Source organism: Macrotis lagotis, chromosome 1 (assembly GCF_037893015.1).
Source record: "Macrotis lagotis isolate mMagLag1 chromosome 1, bilby.v1.9.chrom.fasta, whole genome shotgun sequence".
Taxonomy (NCBI): Eukaryota; Metazoa; Chordata; class Mammalia; order Peramelemorphia; family Peramelidae; genus Macrotis; species Macrotis lagotis.
Window position 1 is genome coordinate 343,180,581 of NC_133658.1, and position 18,559 is coordinate 343,199,139.

At 43.4% G+C, this 18,559-nt stretch overlaps 1 protein-coding gene across 2 annotated transcripts; it reads right to left on the bottom strand.

The window, feature by feature from the left end:
• On the bottom strand, nt 1–12,922 carry TRIB3 (tribbles pseudokinase 3). 2 transcript variants are annotated; one of them, XM_074211827.1, is made up of 4 exons: nt 12,868–12,922; nt 4,770–5,069; nt 2,383–2,675; nt 1–1,301 (listed from the first exon to the last, which is right to left on the bottom strand). In XM_074211827.1, the coding sequence occupies exons 2-4, from the start codon at nt 5,067–5,069 to the stop codon at nt 818–820; spliced, it is 1,077 nt and encodes a 358-aa protein (XP_074067928.1). In that variant the 5' UTR covers nt 12,868–12,922; the 3' UTR covers nt 1–817. The 2 variants fall into 2 exon arrangements, with proteins under 2 accessions (XP_074067928.1, XP_074067927.1); XM_074211826.1 differs by lacking the exon at nt 12,868–12,922 and adding an exon at nt 8,928–9,074.
• Between the last annotated feature and the right edge of the window lie 5,637 nt (nt 12,923–18,559).

Below are 18,559 nucleotides of genomic sequence, written 5' to 3' on the forward strand. Positions count from 1 at the left end.
TATTTAAAAAATGTCCTTTATTATTAGTCAAAAGACAAAAATAGATGCTGCATATCGTGTCCTTGCCCCATAGAGTCAATTGGAGGTCCCCTGGGGGAACTGAGGAAGCAGGTGTTCAGGCATAGGAGCAGGTCCCTGGGGAGAGGGTCTGGTTCTCAGACTGGATGCTTTGCCTGGCTCAGAAATCACACAGTCTGAAGGAATGTTGAATTGGTGTTTGGGGACAGGGAAGGGGAGACACAGTTCCCAGAGTATGTAAGCTGAAGGCCTCTCTTGGAGTCTGAGAAGTGCTTCATATTTCCCTTCCCTGGTCCACCAGCGGCATCCTGGACCTGTCATTCCTCATGTGCCCTGGAGCTCTGGGACCAAAAGCTGGGACCAAGACCTGGAGGCTTTGTCTGATACCTGAGATGACTGCCCTCTCACCCTGTGCCCCCCCCCAGAACATAGAATGTACAGGCTGCCCAGTTTCCCCACCCCAAGTTAGACCTCTCCTATTGTTTTCTTATTGGGTGGCTGATGGCCTGGCTTTCCCCAAAAAAGTTCAGATGATGATCTGTGCACCACTCTGCATGTGGACCAGGATGTGTTCAGGCTTCGTTTGCCATGTGTGTACCAATCTCTGTGTACACTAGTATACATGTATATGTGCAGCAGGTAGCAATCACGTACACACAAACACCTCCCTTCTTTCCCCCCATTAAGGCACTTGAGTGGGGTCTGGCTCGATTCAAAGAGAAAAAAGGGAGTTTCCATGAGATTGAGCTGCCACCAGCCAGTCAGGGTTAGGGCAGAATGGAGGGGATGCCCTCCTGACCTAACTATACAGCTCCTCCTCAGTTTCCTGTCTGGCTTCCTCCTCCCCGGGGTCTTGGCTATCTGGCACCACTTGCTCTGCCACCCATCTTCCAGGCTCCTCAGAAGGGTACTCCCCTCCCTGTAACCAGGGGTGAAGCAAAATACCCTGGGCGGTCAACCTCTCACTGGGCTCCCGCCTGAGTAGGCATCGGACAAGGCAGCGGGCACCGGTAGAGAGACCTTCAGGGAGAGCGAAGGAGCCCCTGCGGATCTTGCCAAAGAGCAGGGCAGGGGCTGTGTCTTGGAATGGGTAGCGGCCGGCCAACATGGTGTACAACGCCACACCCAGGCTCCATACATCAGCTGCTTTGCCTGAATAGGAGTCCCGGGAGGTGAGGATCTCAGGCCCCACATAGGCTGGACAGCCGTGCTTATCCCACAAGGAGTCGTCTGACCCCGTTAGAAGACATGAGTCCTCTAGATTCTCCAGAGCCAACTTTGTCCTATGTCAAGAGGAAGAGAAAAAGGGGAGACCAGGTCATTAATTGTTCCCTTTCTTTTGGGGCCTCTGCTCCCCTACTACCATAATAAGCAAGTTGCTTTCCCTCTGAGATGACTTTTCATCTTTCCATTTTCCATATTTTCCATTTTGGGGGCAATTAGGTAGTACTGCAGATAGAGCACTAGGTCTAGAGTCAGGAAAATCTGAAGTCAAATCTGGGCTCAGATAAGCCCTAGCTGTGTGACCTTGGGCAAGTCATTTAACCTTGGTTTCCCTCAATTTCTTTATCTGTAAAATGGGTAACAGTAGCACATGCCTCCCAGAGTTATTATGATGATCAAATGAAATAATAAAGAGCACTCAGCATAGTGCCTGGCAAGTGCCATCTAAATTTTAGTTATTATAAATTATTATTTATTATCCATGCTATATATATATCATGTATGTGACAAATTACCTGTATGTTGTCTCCCCATTAGAATGTAAGCTCTTTTAAGGTAGAAACCCTCTTTTTTGACTTTTTTCTTTTTTTATTTGCTTTTAAGAATTTTGCTTATTTATTTTTTATTTGCTTTTGCCTTTTATTAGTTATAAATATTAGTTATTATTATGATTAGCTATGTTTTATGTATCATGTATGTGCCAAGACATTTGCATGTTGTCTCCCCATTAGAATGTAAGCTCTTTGAGGGCAGGGACCCTGCTTATAGTGTCTGGCACATGTATGAACTTATTTGATGTTTGTTACTGACTGATGGCTCTCCAAGTTTCCCTTTAGCTTTCACAGTCTATGTTCTGTGGTTCCTTTCTTTCCAATACACATATTTTAGGAGTTAACATCTGGTTTTCTATAATTACTAGCTGTAAGGGGTATGAGGGGAATGAGGTCACTGTGGTCATCACTCATTGCCAGGAGGGACTGTTTCATTCACTATATCTGTATTTCCAGGACATAGCACACAGTAGATCCTTAATGAACAACTGTCAAATGATGGAGGTGTTCACCAATTTGAGGCTGAATGATTATGAACCCAAGTTTTCTTTGCAGATGTGTGTTCGGGTGGATGCTTTCAGGTACTCACCTCTCCTGGTTGACAAAGACAAACTTCCTCAGCTTGAGGTCTCGCAAGACCAGATTGTGCTGGTGGCAATGGGCCACAGCTTCGGCCATCTGGAGGAAGAGTGCCGCTGCCTCCCGCTCGGGGACCCGTCTTCGCTCCTTCACATAGCTGTGCATGTCACCATATGCCCTTGGGAAGAATACATAGATATGGTTCTGGCCCAAGACTGCCTCAGCCACAGGAGTTACGTGAGGGTGTCGGGGGAGGTGGGCATAAGGAGACAGCAACTCTTGATAGGAACCAGCTAGATACACCTAGAAAAGAAAGGTTGGGATTAGTTGCAATTCCAGTGATGTCCACCAAGGGACAGCACACACCAGCACAATCTAGTAAGTGCCATCCAAATTTAGCATTAAGCTAGGGAAATACAGAATTTTAGTCTTGTGGTGGGGGGGGACCCTAGAAAGTTACTTATCTCAAACTCTTTTACATAGCAGGGAAAACTATTTCCCAAAGAGAATTGATTTGTCCAAGGTCATACTAGCAGCTAGCAGCAGGATTGGGTTAAATATGTCATTGAACTAACAAGACAAACCCAAACATCAGATAATATTTTAAAACAGGCATCTTTGTGTCATGGGCCCCCTTTGACAGTTTTGTAAAGCCTGTGGACCCCTACTCTATAATAATGGAGATTTTTCATCATAATCAAAGGAAATTCAAAATTTCAGTTATAGGATAGACTATAGATCATTTCTTTTCTTTTCTTTTCTTTTTTTGAGGTAAATGGGGTTAAGTAACTTGCCCAGGGTCATATATCTAGTCAGTGTCTGAGGCCAAATTTGAACTCAGGTCCTCCTGACTCCAGCATTGGTGCTCTTTCAATCCAAATTTACAGACTGTCTTAAATCTATCTGATCTAAAAAAGAACTTCACACAATGGAATGTCATCTTCCAGTTTGAGCAAGAACTAACTGAGTGACCTTGTATAAGTCATTAGCCAAAGTGTAGGGGCCTCCTGATAGGCACAAACTGGGAACTTCTAAGGACAGACCCTTTGGACTTCTATTTTCTCCTTTGTAAAAGGAGAAGTTTGGACTAGAAGCAATTGTTTTTAACCTATTTTGCTTTGTGTTATGGATTCCTTTATCAATCTGTTAAAATGGAAGAATCCCTTTTCAAAAGAATATTTTAAATCCATAAGCTAAAAGCACCTAAAATTAAAGAAAATTAAGTATTTCAATTATACTGAACTATTGTTAATTTTTTTTTTAAAGTTCATCAACCCCAGGTTAAGAATCATGGACCAACAAAAAAACAAACAAAAAAAAGAATCATGGACCTGATCATTTTCAGATCCCTTTCCTCAATACATCTTCTGAATCCTAGTAGGCCCTGAGACCTGGATATGGAAACATTAATATTTTATCTTCTAAAGATCACGATGGTCTGACATACCATGGTCTAAGGCCTAAGTGGAAATGAGATGATGCCTTATTGGAGACATTATGGAGAGACAAGGTACAGGTTGACTTATGAATCTATGATTGCTTAGAGCTTTGACATTCTATGTCCTAACTAGGACATATACAGTCTTACCCTAGGGGGAAGGCATTGTGTTGTTTTTCAGTCATTTTAGACATGATCTAATTTGCCATTTTCTTGGCAAAGATTACTATTTCCTTCTACATCTCATTTTACAAGTGAGGAAACTGAAGCAAACAGGGGTAAGTAACTTGCACAGGATCACACAGTTAGAATCTAAGACTGGATTTGAACTTAGGTTATTCTGAGGTCAGGCCCTGATGCTCTATCCCTAATCCCCCAGCTGCCCTTTTACAATCATTTCATTTTATTCTCAATAATACTGGGAAAGAGTAATTATCTTAATTATCCCCATTTTATAATTCACATGCAGTGCCTGGATTTACAGTTCTCAACTGTAGCTGCCAAGGCCAATAGTAGTTAAATAATATGCTCAGGGTCAGAGAGCTAGAAGGTGTCTGAGATTTGAACTCAGGTCTCATTGACTCTAGGTCCATTGCCCTGACCAGCTATCTCTAAGAGTATGTTTTAAGAATATGCCTAGCAACACTGCCTGTTCCATATTCTGATGAGCTGGTTCTGAAGGTGAAAATGTCTTCTTGTCATTCCTAAAATCCTCTGGGTTCCTCTAGCTTCCATTTTCATACCCAAAGGGCAATCTAAGAGCCAACAGATAACAAACTAGAAGTTGGCACCCATCCCTTTGTTGTTGTGCACTCATGCCCCTCCCACTACTACCTTCGGTCCCTACCATACCCCTCCTACCAGCTGATCTCTTCAATAGGACATTCTTCACCCCCACCCTCTGATGTTATGGAGAGAATGTCATACAAGCTGAGGGGTTGGAGAAAGGTGGTTCATACCTTACACATGTACTCTGTGTTTGTGGGGCAGTGCACTGCCCGGTAGGTTCTGCCACCTTCCTCAGCCTCTAGAAGTACATAGGGCCCCAGTCTGGAAAAGGCAGCAGGAGCATCAGAGGTGGGCTCTTTGGGTCTGATGAGAGGTTGCTGACAGGGGGCTGGGCAAAGCTGAGAGTCTTGATGGGCTCTCTTCAGAGGCGGCTGCTCTGGAACTGAGTCATCATCACCATCATCTTCAAATTCCAGTCTCTTCTTTCTCCGGGGAGAATCCATAGAGAGTGTCATTGGACTGAGGTTCATCTAGGGGCAAGAAGGTGAAGAGAATTAAAAAGGGAAATGAGGCATCTCAGGCTATCGCCTATGGAGTCTGGATTTAAAGTCAGGAAACCTGAGTTCAAATTTCAGCTCTCCTATTTACTACCTTTGAGATCCACACACATTAAATTAAATTCTTGGCCTCAGATTCCTCATGTATATAATACCTTCCAGTTTTCAATCCTAGAATATACCCATAAACGGAATCTGTTATGGACAATAAGAATACAGAACCCAATAAACTACATCGTATGTCACACTTTGGATTGGAACAGGAAATAATCTGTGTTGGAAGTAGTCTTAGGATAGATCATGGAATGTCAGAAGTGGATTGGAACTTAAAACAGAATGTTAAAACTGGAAAGGGCCATTTTACAGAGGAGAAAACTGAGGTCAAAGAAAAAGGGAATTGTCTAAGGGCACAGAGCAAATTAGCAAAACTCAAGACTAAAACTTCACAATGATGAGGTGGTCTATTCAAGTATTACCGTGGTTTCAGAAGAGAGCGCTGAATGGTTCAGTGGTTAGAGCACTGAGCTTGCAGTCAGGAAGACTGACTTCAAATCCAAAACACTGAGTAGCTATGTGACCCTGGGCAAGTCACTTAACTTCAATTTGTCCCAAATCCACTGGAGAAAGAAATGACAAACCAGGAAGTCAGAAAGATCTAGTCCTGGGTCTGGCATACAGTGACTGTATGAGTGTAGGAAAGTAAGTCACTTCACTTTCCAGTGGCCAGGCAATTCTCCAGGAGACAGTAAATTCCAGGGGATTTTCTTTGGTGGAAGGAAGGAATTTTCTTGAACCCTTCTCAGTCAATGTGGGTCCAAATGTGTGATTCCATCACACCTTGTAAACAGAGGCAGGTGGAGGGCCTGGAGAACTCAGCATATTCAGGGGGTCTAGTTGAGGGAGGATGGGGGTCAGGGAAGATGTCTTGGATTTAAACCTCTCTGGGGTCATAGAATCCCAGGGAACCCCCAAGGTCATCAAGCCCAATCCTCTCATTTAGAGATGAGGGCACTGAGGCCTGGGGAACTGAAGTAATTTGACTTTTTTCTTTTATTGGTGGGGCAATGACTTGCCCAAGTAAGTATCAAGTGTCTGGGGTTTCATTTGAACTTAGATCCTCCTGACTCCAGGAGCAGTGCTCTTTCCACTGCTATATCTAGCTGCCCAATAACTTGTTCAAAGACACATAGGAGGCGAATGGTAAAGGCAAGGTGCAAATCTAGTTCCCATTGAACCTTTCTGTGTGCTTCAAAGATGTGGCTTGTTCTCTAAATGTGACCATCCCAAGCCTCACAGGATCCTGAGCTCTCTGAGGTAGGTGAGACACAACTCATTCTCCATTTGACAGATGGAGATAGTGACACCTAGATAAGGGAAATGACTCACCCCGGGTCACATAGCAAGAATAGTAGACCCTGGCTTGAAATGCCAGTGAAGTCCTAGCTCTTTTCATGTCTCCTCTCATGCTCTCACTGGGGCTCAGGGTGGAGTTGTTGCTCTTAGCTTGGACAGAAATAAATGCCAGGTGGCTCCCAAGGGAAGCTCCCTATTCTTTTTCTGGTCCAAGACAGCTTCCAGGAAGCCAGTCTATCTTTCTTGGCATCCTCTCCTATTCTCTTAGCCAGTCTTTCCCTTTCCTGCTGTAAACCAATGTCAGGTACTAAGTGTGAGAACCCTGGGAATCAACACATGTATAACACAACATATATAGCATAACCTAATACATGAATTGGTCCTTCCTCTTCCCTTCCCACCCTGGCAAATGGACCCCAAGCATATACCCAAATGTCTTTTTCTCTTAGTGGTATGATGAATAGAGTGCAGGGCCTGTAGTCAGGAAGGCGAATTCAAATTCAGCTTCAGCTGTGTGAACTTGTGCGAGTCATTTAACTGCTGCCTGTCTCAGTTTCCTCATTTATAAAATGGGCATTAAAACTAGCACCTACCTCTCAGGTTGTTATGAGAATCAAATGAGATAATTATTTGTAAAATGCTTAGCAATTAATAAATACTTATGCTTATTTTATTCCTTCCAGCGAAAGTCTGCAAGACACACATGCACCCCAGAAAAACACCAATATGATCTTTCGTAAGTCATGTCCCTGGGTCTCAGTTTCTTCATTTGTAAAATGAGGGAATGGAACTAAATGATCTTTAAGTAGCTCAAGACCTCAGAATTATGAGACCCAGAATATATAAGAAGACTGATAGACAATATCAAGTAAAACTGCATCCTCCCCCCAATATAGTTAATCTACATGGATATGAAAACTAGGGAAGAACCTGTTTTTTTGTTTTGTTTTTGTGAGGTAATGGGCTTAAGTGACTTGCTCAAGGTCACTTACTAGTATCTGAGATCACATTTGAACTTAGGTCCCCCAGACTCCAGGGATGGTGCACCACTCAGCTGCCCCAGTCTGACACATTATAAAGACAACAATATAATGCCATGGATGAACAGACAAGAAGCTAAGACAGACAAATTCAATCCCCCAAAGAGTATACTTCAGACAGAAAAACCCAGGAAACTCTCTTGGGGTGGGGGAGGGGAGATGACATCTCCCTGGCAACAGGCAGCCGGGTGTGCTCCAGTGAGACCGGAAGCTAGGTGCCCTTGGGTTCATGTACCAAGGGTGGGAGTGGCCAGCTACAGCTTGGAAACAGTGAGGACAGTGGCCATCACAAGGGTTGATTCGATTTCAGAAGACCACCTTTGGCATCCCCTAGGTTTGCTCAGCCCCTCACACCCTGCTGGAAAGCTAGTGTGTTGGGCTCAATACACTTAGTCCCCCATCAGAGAGACAGTAAACTATTGTGGAAAGAATACTAATTTGAATTCAGAGGACCTGGTTTCTTAGCTTGATTTTAAAATTTACTAACTTAAATTTAAACAACTCACTTTTCCATTCCCTGGTCTCAGTGACCCCATCTATCTAATGGTGACACAATCCTAGCAGTGGCTGGCTACCTTTCACAGTTTTATCAAAGAAAAGGCTTTTTAAACCATAGAATACTAGAAAGTCTATGCTGCTGTTGTTCTTAATTTGAGGTCTAGGGCATAAAGATCACGGTAGGCTGGTGGAATGGATGCTGGATCTGGGATCTGGGTTTAAATCCCAATTCTACCACTACTTGTAATGAAAGTCACTTCATCTCCTTTAATCCACTGGATCAGGTGACGTCTGGAGTCCTTTTCAGCTCTAAATCTGTGACTAGCTGCACTGTTAAGCAAATCGGCCCTCATATCCAGCCTACACAGGAAATACATATAACCTCACCACACTTCTACTGACACACGTCATGGGGATGATGACACACCTCGGGGACCATCGCCTTGAGGCAGCAGAGCCAGCCACCCACCCGGGCTTCATCACCCACTGACACAACTTCTATAAAGGCTCTGACACACCCGAGTCCCGGGGATCCAAAAGCTGACACACACACACACACACACACATACACACACACACACTGCACTCTTTGGTGACATTCTCACCCCTATCCCCATAGGCAGAATACACCCTGACCATTACCATTTCCTTGCCTGCATACGCTCACAAGAAGCCCTCCACACCAACCTGTTGTTCTCCACTGCTCCCTGGCCTGCCCTCAAACACAAACAAAAGGCAAACAAAGAACTTGGACACTGGTCCTCCCCACCATCCCCAACTCTCCCGGCTGCTCCCCTAGCACAGACCCACCACACCACACAGACTCGCCGCTCCCCAGCGCCAGCCCCTTGGGCACACGCAGCCCGAGCCGCTCTCTCCCATCCCCAGCAGCGGGGACTTGGGGCACGCCGGACCTCCCTCCCCGACCCCGCACGCCCACCTTGCTCTCGGGATCCGGGGACTCATTTGCTTGGGTCCGCCTGGCTTGGACTGGGGCTGCGGCGGGGCTCAGAGAGCCCCCCGGCCCTGCATGTTTGCGCCGGCCGTCCCGTCCGTGCGGAGCCTCGGCCGCCGGTTCCACAAGTGTCGGCTGCCTCGGCAGATGCCCGGCCCAGCCGCCGGCCTGGGGTGATGTAAAGCTGAGCTAATCTCGGCCCGGCCTCCTCCACCTCCCGCCCCCCGCGGCGCCGGACGCAGCCCGCCCCGCCTCCCGATTGCAACATCCCCCTGGCCCCGCCCGTCGGGCCCCGGGCCCACATCCGCGGGTGTGTGGAGGGGGGCAACCTCCGGACCCCGCTCACCCACACACTCTAGGGCAAAGCCCGTCGGCACCTAAGAGTCGGAGAGTGGGGATTTGTTGTCCTGGGGGCCCAGTCGTCCCTAGTCCTGAACCCACCTGGGACCATCTCTCCTAAGACTATCCTTACAAGACAGCAGGTGAACACAACACACCTGTGTTAGGAGACAAGCGACCTGGGTTTAAGTCCCTGCCCTACTGTAAGACCTTGGCAAAATCACTTCCTTTGCAAAGCCTCAATTTCCCCCTCTGTCTCTTGGGGAATTTGACTAAGGTCCTTTCCGGTTTTAACATTCTACACTCTAAAGGCCCTGAAGCTCTGACTTGCCATGAATTGGCCCAGACTTCGGACTTTGATTAACAGTCAGTTAGATTAGACACTGGGAGAGCAGAAGTTTGGGGTGTGGGGGCCTACTGTTTTGAGCAGTGCTCATATGGAAAGAATGGAAGCATGGGATCTCATCAGTAAACCTTCCTTTAAATCTTTCCTTTTGTGCTTTGTCATGACAGTGTCTGATAACCTCAAAACATCTATAAGAATTTCCTCTATATCAATCCTGATAGGAGGTCATCTGGCCTCTATCTCACCTACTTCTACCCTCTGTGGCCAAGTATACCAAATTGAACTACTACAAATTGAACCAAATTGAATACTTCCTAAAGTATTACCTTTCAAATACTTTAAGTCCTCCTATCTTTTCTTCTCAGTCTACTCTCCTAATTCAAGCAATTGCTGAAAGAGCAGATTTAGAGGTCATTCTGAAGTCCTTCCTCTGAAACCCTGCAGCTTATGAATGTCTTCCCTCAATGTGGCACCAGAAGAGATCAAAATAATCCAGATGCCCTCTATCCAGATGGCAATGTATAATACGGGTATTGTTGTTGTTGAGTTATGTCTGACCATAAGCACACCAAAACTGTTCATGGAATTTTCTTGGAAAGGATACTGGAATAGTTTGCCATTTTGTTCTCCAGTGAATTAAGGCAAATTGAAGTTAAGTGACACACACAGGATCATACAACTAGTTAGTGTCTAAGACTCAGATCTTCCTGACTCCAAGCCCACAAGTCTATTAACTCAATCATCTAACTGCCTCATAATGGACATAGAGGAGTCGTAATCTTCCTCATTCCTTTGTCTTTTGAAGACTTTTTTTCATTTTTCTCATTAGAGCCAGGAAGGGCTTTGAGATCACCACATCCAACTCTCTCATTTTACACATGAAGAAACTGAGACCCAGAAAAAGGAAATAATTTTCCCAAGTTAGTAGTAAAACTAGAATTCAGATCCAGGTCTCATGTCTCCAAATCTAGTATCCTTACCATTATTCATGCTACTTTGAAGATCCCTATAATAGACCCACTACAGAAAATAAAATACACAGGATTACAAAGCACTAATTATTTTGAAATGCAGTTATCAAAAAAGATTAATTTCAAGGACCCTCAGTTAAGAATTTCATAATCTAGATCCAACTCTGCCCCCTTTTAGGCAAGCCCCCCCCTCCCTTCTACTCTCCTGGTCTCCTCTGTAAAAAGAGAGGATTAGACTGGGTGGTGTCTTAATTTTCTTCAGCCTCTGACATACTAACATTGTACCTTGGAGGCCACTCTTTTCTGTCCCCTGAGGGTCAGGTGTTGTCAGTCACTCTGCTCCTGTGTGCTTTGTAGACATCCTTTATCAGGTGAGGCCTTGAAGCCAGGGCCCTTGCAGAAGCACTGGGTCATGGGATGGTGGGGGCAGAGAAGCACCAGGATCCTGAGTCCAGATAGGACTTCATGGGAAATAGTTTGTTTACGGAGTTCAGGATGAAGTTAGAATCTTATATACACTGCTCAAGCTTAACCGCATTTCAATCCAGACCAAGGTCAGTTTCCCAGCTAGTCAGAGATCCCTCCTCCTGGGAAAGCAGAGAATTGTGAGAATCCCACAGAGAAATATGGTGATATAATGCAAAGAGAGCTTGGACTTGGTGAGTAGGAAACATGTTCTCAAATTCTGACTGATATGTATTAGTGGGATGGAACCACTAGTTCCCTTGTCTGTAAAATATCAAGAAGAACCACCTACTTTCCAGGGTTGTTGTGAATAAACCTTAGGAAGCTAGAGAAATAAGAGTTTTTATGATTAAGCCAAGAAACACTTATTATGTGTCCATTACATACAGATGGCATTGAGATTGTAAAGATTTTTTTTTTTTGAAAGATGCTACAGTTCCTTCCCTTGAGGAACTTTGGAAAGGTAGGATGTATGAGGATACAACTCTACCTTTATAGTAAGTTGTATTCTCTGGAGAGAGGTCTTTGCCTTTGGCACTAACCCAACCTTCTAATATTTATGGTGATAGTGCTGTTTTTGAAGATACTGCTCAATTTAATAGCATCCTAGCACCCAAAGGACTTTACCTGACTGGAGAGCTCTCTGAAGGGGGAAAAAGGTGGGAGTGACTATCAACCTTTAGGGTTAGGGTCTCTTGTCAATCAGCCCACATTTTCTGAACTCACTTGAGTTCCTAATCCTGTGGTGGTTTAGAAAGGCAATGAAAAAGAATACAATATAACCCTCCCCACAGGTATTTCACAATTTAGTTGAGGAAAGGAATTGTTAGCACCTTATTGGCAGGGAAAATATTATTTTTATAATAAATGTTTGTTGAATTGGCTTAATCATAAAAGCTTTCATTTCTCATTATGGAATAGGCTCTCAATATTTGTTTAATTGAGGGAAGACCCACATAGAGAAACCAAGAACAGGCAATCCCAAACCAGCGACCTTCACCTGATCTAGATAAATAGAGACTGAAACTGGGAGGGGGATTTAAAGAATGGGGAATATTTGAAAGGAAGAAGAAAAAGAGTAAAGACATGTTAGCCAAGACTTGAAGAGTACAATGTACAGAGAGGATGGCTACCTGCATGGAAAGAGCACTGGAAGAAGCACAGTTGAAAGAACAACTGGGGAGATAATATGGAGATCCCGGAGAAGAAGAAACTTAGGACCATGAAAAGCAGTTTAGTGTTTGGGACTCTGGATTAGGAATGATGGGATGTGGTTTTCTATCCTGGCTCTCTTACTTCCTGCCTGTGTGACCTTAAATCAGTGACCATGCCTCTGGTCACAGTTTCTTCCTCTGTAAAAATAAAGGTTTGAACTATATGATCTCAAAATCTCTTCCAAAGCTAAAGCTTATAATCCTATGAGAAGTGGTATTGGATTTGTTCTGCTAGCCCCCAAAAGAAAACTAAAAGGAGCAGAGTTTACAGAAAGGTTAATTTAAGCTTAATATTAAAAAAAAACCTCTAGTCCAATCAGAACTGTCCAATAGTTCTGGGAATGTTAGTAGATAGTTAGTAGATAGTAGATTAGTGTAGGTCTTCAAGAAGAGATCTCATGCATAACTATTTGGCAGCATTCATACTTGGGGTAGAGATTGCACTAAACTTTCAGCTATGACATTCATACATACAGTTGGTAAATAAACATCAGACTTAGGATACATGCCTGAGTCTTTTGAGTCTTAAAATTAAATGTTTGGATCACTAGACATCTAACTCTTATCAGGACAGGGTGTGTGACACTCACCTAAATTTTCTTCCAGTTCTAACATTTTGGATTTTTAGGATTCAATGAGAAAGCTTAGAAAACTTCAGATGACCTGGTCAAACTTGGAGCTAAGCAGAGTAGTCCAAGTGCCAATCCCAGTTGAACTGTTCAGAGAGGCTTAAAGGGGGAGGGAAGCCAACCCTGGACCCCACCCAGAAGGCAGGGATGACAGAGCAGTAAGTTGCCATCCTGATGCAACATCCCTGTAATCAGAAAAAGTGCTTCCCTGGCAAACAAGGCTAGTGCTGGGCAAGGACCCAGAATGCCAGACCTCAGGGCAAAGTGTCAGAAAGCTTGTGACCCTTGCTCTCTACTTGTTACCTTCTATCCCCACAAGCTTGCTTTGTCCCCCAGGATATTTCCAGTTCCTAGACTGTTTCCTTTTTCTGCTTAGCTATGTCCTTCAGCTCACTTCATCTAATGACTTTTTTTTTAGGTTTTTTTTTTGCAAGGCAAATGGGATTATGTGGCTTGCCCAAAGCCACATAGCTAGGTAATTATTAAGTGTCTGAGACCAGATTTGAACCCAAGTACTCCTGACTCCAAGGCTGGTGCTTTATCCACTATGCCACCTAGCCACCCCAATCTAATGACTTCTTGAAGGAAAAAAAATCATGGTCTCAGAGAACGACACAGCCAAAAGGAATCTTAGAGATCATTCCAATCAGTCCTACACACCTCTTACCCCCTATTTTTCAGAGGAGGAAACTAAGACCAGGAGAGGTGAAGCAACTCAGCTGCTTAGCTGTTTGACCTTCAGCAAGTCACCACTGGGTGGTGGTGGATGAGATGGCCTCTTCAGTCACAGTTCTGAATCTTATTATTCTAGAGGACAAAAGTTGTATCTTAAAAGAGGGTTAGAAATAGAAATGACCTTAGAAATGGTTTAGTCCAACCCTCTCATCCTACAGAGAAAGAAACTAAGATCCAGAGTTGGTAAGAGATTGGCTTAAGGTCATATGGCATCAGTGGCAGAGACTAGAGTAGAACCCAAGTCTCCCAAAATTCTATCATAGCCTTACTGCTGTCTGGACTGCTTCCAGACTCCTGGAGCTCATTCTTAACCATAGATACCATCTTTCCCAAAAGAATTACTTTTGACCTTCCCAATGTGACACCAGGTACCCAGTACTAAGTTTAGCTTTGAAAGAGACATCAGGAGGCAGCTAGGTAGCACAATGGATAGAGCACTGGCCCTGGAGTTCAAATCTGACCTCAGACACAATAATTACTTAAATGTGTGACCTTGAGCAAGTCACTTAACCCCATTGCTTTGCCCCCCCCCCAAAAAAAGGAAAGAGATACTGGGTAAGATGAAGACACTAGCCTACCTAGCTACTGTCGCTTGGAGGGTCCTGCTCTTCTGGTTGTGACTGGGAAGGTTGGCTGAAGGCAGGAGAGAAACTGGTTCCACTCAAAATGTCCTGAGGTTGATCTCATTATTCTAATTCACATTTCACTGGGGCTTTAATATTTACAAAGCACTTTCCTTCTTTCCATCTGTCTTGTGAAGTATGTAAGCCCAAATTTGATAATATTAGGTCTCAAAACTGGTAAATGTTGAAGTTGAGATTTCAGCCCTTGCCCCTCCTGTCTCCAAGGTCAGTTCTCTCTTCACTCCCTGATCTAAAAAAAAGTTTATTGATATATTTATTTTTTTTTAGGTTTTTGCAAGGCAAATGGTGTTAAGTGGCTTGCCCAAGGCCACACAGCTAGATAATTATTAAGTGTCTGAGATCGGATTTGAACCCAGGTATTCCTGACTCCAAGGCCGGTGCTTTATCCACTATGCCACCTAGCCACCCCATTATATTTATTTTTAAAACATCTTTATTTCTGAATATACCTTTCTTTCCTTCCTTGCCCTTGATCTAGCCTATGAAATAAACAATAAAAGAAAAGGAGTTAAATAAACTAAACAATATATTGGTGCTATCTGATAGTAGATGCAGAATGCCATCCCCAGTGGGCCCCATCTCCTGGATGCCGTAGTATTTAACTTGGGGAGAGGAACATAGAAATAATTCCTTTTTCTAGAGTGTGCTAAGCTTTACAATTTACAAAGTACTTTCCTCCAAATAAGTTCTTTTCTAAAGTTCTTTTCACTTTAGAATCCTGTCAGCCTTTAATTATTCCCCAGCCCTAAGACATAGGGTGAACTTGGAATGAAATCATGGACCTGAATTTTAGAGGTCATAAAGACCAACCCACTCATTTTGCAGAAAAAGAAACAGACTTAGAATTGATTTGCCCAAGATCTCATAGTGAGTTCTAAATCTGAGACCAGAACCCAAATGTTCTGTCTCCTTGACCAGTTTATTTCATAAATATCAACCACCAAGAGCTTCAATTCAGTTTCAATAAATCTATTTTGGTAGATGCTTTGCTAGGTGCTAGGCTGCAAAGATCACAATCAAACTATCAGTTCCCTGCCTTCAAAAAATTTAAATTCTACTGTATCTTGGTTTATATTTCAGTTCACTTCAATAAATATTTGCAGAGCAGTCTTCATGCCTAGTTCTCTGGGGGGGGGGGATTGTGAGGGAGATAATAAGAACAATGATCATAATATGGGTGATCTTTACCAACATATGGGGCAACATGGCACACTATGTGACTCCATTGGACCAGAGGTTATTCCCACCATTTTAAAGATAAGAAAACTGAGGCTCTAAGACCTGAAGTGAGGGCTCAAAAAATTTGTTTTGGATTTAGGAACCAGACCCTAAATTTTTAAACTATATAAATTTTTCAACTTTCTCAAACAGAACTCAAATAAAAAGCAGGCTATGATGATAGAACCTGGTCCCCACTTCAGGGTGAGTGAGATCTATAGAATTACAGAACATCAGAACCAGAAGGCACTACCGATCATTTATTCCAACCCCTTCACTTAATAGAAGGGACCTAGCTCGGGGAGATGTGACTCAACTAAAGTCACACTGTGGAGTGACAGAACCTAGACTTGGGCTTGACAGTTGGTTTTCTCATTCCATTTCATCCCTTTGTGCAAGACACCACAGCTTTTTCCCCAAAGGAGGAGTAGGTTTACTAATGCACCTGAAAGTCTTTTTTGGAAGGGTTCAAAGAGGGAGCTGAGGACATCTGGAGCAGGTACTCAGCTACCAAATTATCTGAGTTGGTATTCAACATCATTTGACTCCAGGTTCCTTGCTCGCCTCTATCACAAGCTACCTCTTAAATGAATTGTATTAAGATGTAGACAAGCTGTAGACAATGTATTGCAGAGGAAATGATGATGATGATGATATTCAGTCATTTATCAATTGTATTAATTCTTCATGACCCTATTTGGAGTTTTCTTGGCAAAGATAATACAAGATGGGTTTGCCATTTGTTTCTCCAGCTCATTTTACAGAAAGGAAACTGAGGCAAACAGGATGAAGTGACTTACCTCGGGTTATACAGTTAGTACTGTATCTGAGGTTAGATTTGATTTCAGGAAGATGAGTCTTCTGTACTCTATCTACTGAGGCACCTAGTTGCCCTATGGGTTTAAAACCTGGTTCTGCTCTCCATCATGGGGTAAGGTTCCTTGTTCATCTTTCTTTATGTTATGAGGAAAACATTTTGTAAATCTTAAATTACTAGAAGAAATGAGAGTTGTGATTATCACTTGGGCAGTTTTCATTGATTTTACAGATTGATTTTACAGATTTTACAGGGAAACCAAGGCTCAAAGTTACAGAGTTTGTACCTAAGTGAGGTTCCTCTGACCCCAGAACCAACACTTTTTGCTGAACTAGTCCCCCTGAGAGGGGGGAAGAATGGAGCCATGTTTGGAAGAATGGAGCCATGCTTGGAGTCCCTTATCCTTTCCACAGTCTGAACCCTGAGGAAAAGAATGGAAGGAGGAAAAGGGAGGAAGAATTTTAACTTTGAAAGTAGGTGGGGTCTTTATCAGAGATTGATTCATTCAGGGACTTGGCTTCTTGCCAGACAGCCTAAGAGAGTCAGAAAATATGTAGAGAGAGAGAACCAGATATCTCCTAGAGTAGGTATTTGGATGTAGGAAGGGGAGTGGGAAGAGGAGAATTGTGGATGGTAAGCTTCCCAGCCTAGAAGGAGTCATCCCTTTAGTGAAAAGAGCACTGCTTTTGGAATTAGATGTGGGCTCGCATCCTGCCTAGGATATTTACTACTTGAGAGACTTTGGGCAAGACATTTAAAACTCCTCTGTTTTCTTTTTAGATTAGATGACCTCTAAGTAGGTTTATGCTCTTAGAAACTGCCCAGGTGATAATAATAACTCTCATTTCTTCTATTAATTTAAGATTTACAAAATGCTTTCCTCATAACATAAAGAAAGATGAACAAGGAACCTTACCTGCTGAGGGGAGAGGGGGTGGGAAGGGAGGATGGAAGGAAATTTTGTAACTTAAAAACATACATGTGCATATGGATTAATGTTAAAAAAGATGAAATAGATGAACTTTTGGGGAAAAAAAAGATGACCACAATATCGGGGAGGTGATGCCATGACAAGCACATGAACTGGATTTGAGTGAGGGTGGCTGTGCTAAGTCACCAGCCTCACTTTCTCTTCCAGAGCCATCTGGTTCCAGTGGCCAGATATGAATCAGGATGACTGGAGATAGCCCTGGATTCCAGGCAGTCAGAGTTAAGTGACTCACCCAATGTCATACAACTTGAGAGGGTCCAGCATTAGAGCTGGATTCCAACTTTCATCCTCTTGACTCCAAGGCCAGCGCCCTATCTATACCACCTAGCTACCATATGAGGAATTGGGACTAAAGGAAAAGATAGAAAGAAAAAGCATAAGAGAAATTTTAAAAACATGAACCTAGATCTATCTTTAGCATGGTTATAAAGTCTCAATCAGATGGCTTTCTGTCAGAGGAAGAGGGAGGGAGGGAAGGGAGAAAAATGTAAAACTCAAAACCTTCCCAGAAAAAAAAAAAGATTGGTAAAAACTACTGTTGCATACAGCTGGAAAAACAAATCAATAAAATTTTCTTTTAATGACTAAAAAAAAAAAGTGAACCTAGTATCCATTCAGATTCTGGAGAAGGAAAGAAGAAATCACTCCAGTATTTCTCCCAAGAAAATCTCAGATGAAGTTACAGAGAGTAGGATGTGATTGAACAACAGCATCAACATGCTAAGTCAAGAAAGGGCATCCTCCACAGAGAGGTGAAAGATTCAGATATATACATTTTTTCATGTGGCCAGTGGGGAATTTTATTTATTACAATTATTAACAGTAGCTATATTTGTTACAAAGATTTTCTTTTCAATTCAGGGAAGATAGCATGGAGAGAAAATAAAATGCAATTTTTTACAATTGAATATATAAAAAATAAATGATAAAAGAAGAAAAAAGAAGCACAGAGGGCAAATCCCCTCCCCTTTCCCTTCTCTCTCTTCACTGCCCTCTCCCCCTCCCCCCGCTATGGCAGCCTCCAGGAGAGTCCCAGGAAAAGCAGGTAGTACCTTCTGCTCTCAAGTTTATGTTCCCATGAGCCTTCCTTCCAAGCTTCCTTCCTCTTTCCTCCCCCCACCCAATACCTGGCAGGGCTGGGAAGGTTGGGCAGAGGGAAGGGGGTGGATCCCACTCCCTGGTTTCCCTTTCTCAGAAAGGCTAGAGGCCGGCCAAAGGAATTGTCTGCCCTGCTGGTTGCATCAGAAG

Excerpts from the sequence above, each read along its gene's own strand:
- TRIB3 (XM_074211827.1), bottom strand. The coding sequence starts at position 5,069 with ATGAACCTCAGTCCAATGACACTCTCTATGGATTCTCCCCGGAGAAAG. Across the intron at positions 2,676-4,769 it reads ACACAGAGTACATGTGTAAG|GTGTATCTAGCTGGTTCCTA; the intron begins GTATGAACCACC and ends TTTCTTTTCTAG. Across the intron at positions 1,302-2,382 it reads GTCTTTGTCAACCAGGAGAG|GACAAAGTTGGCTCTGGAGA; the intron begins GTGAGTACCTGA and ends CTCTTGACATAG.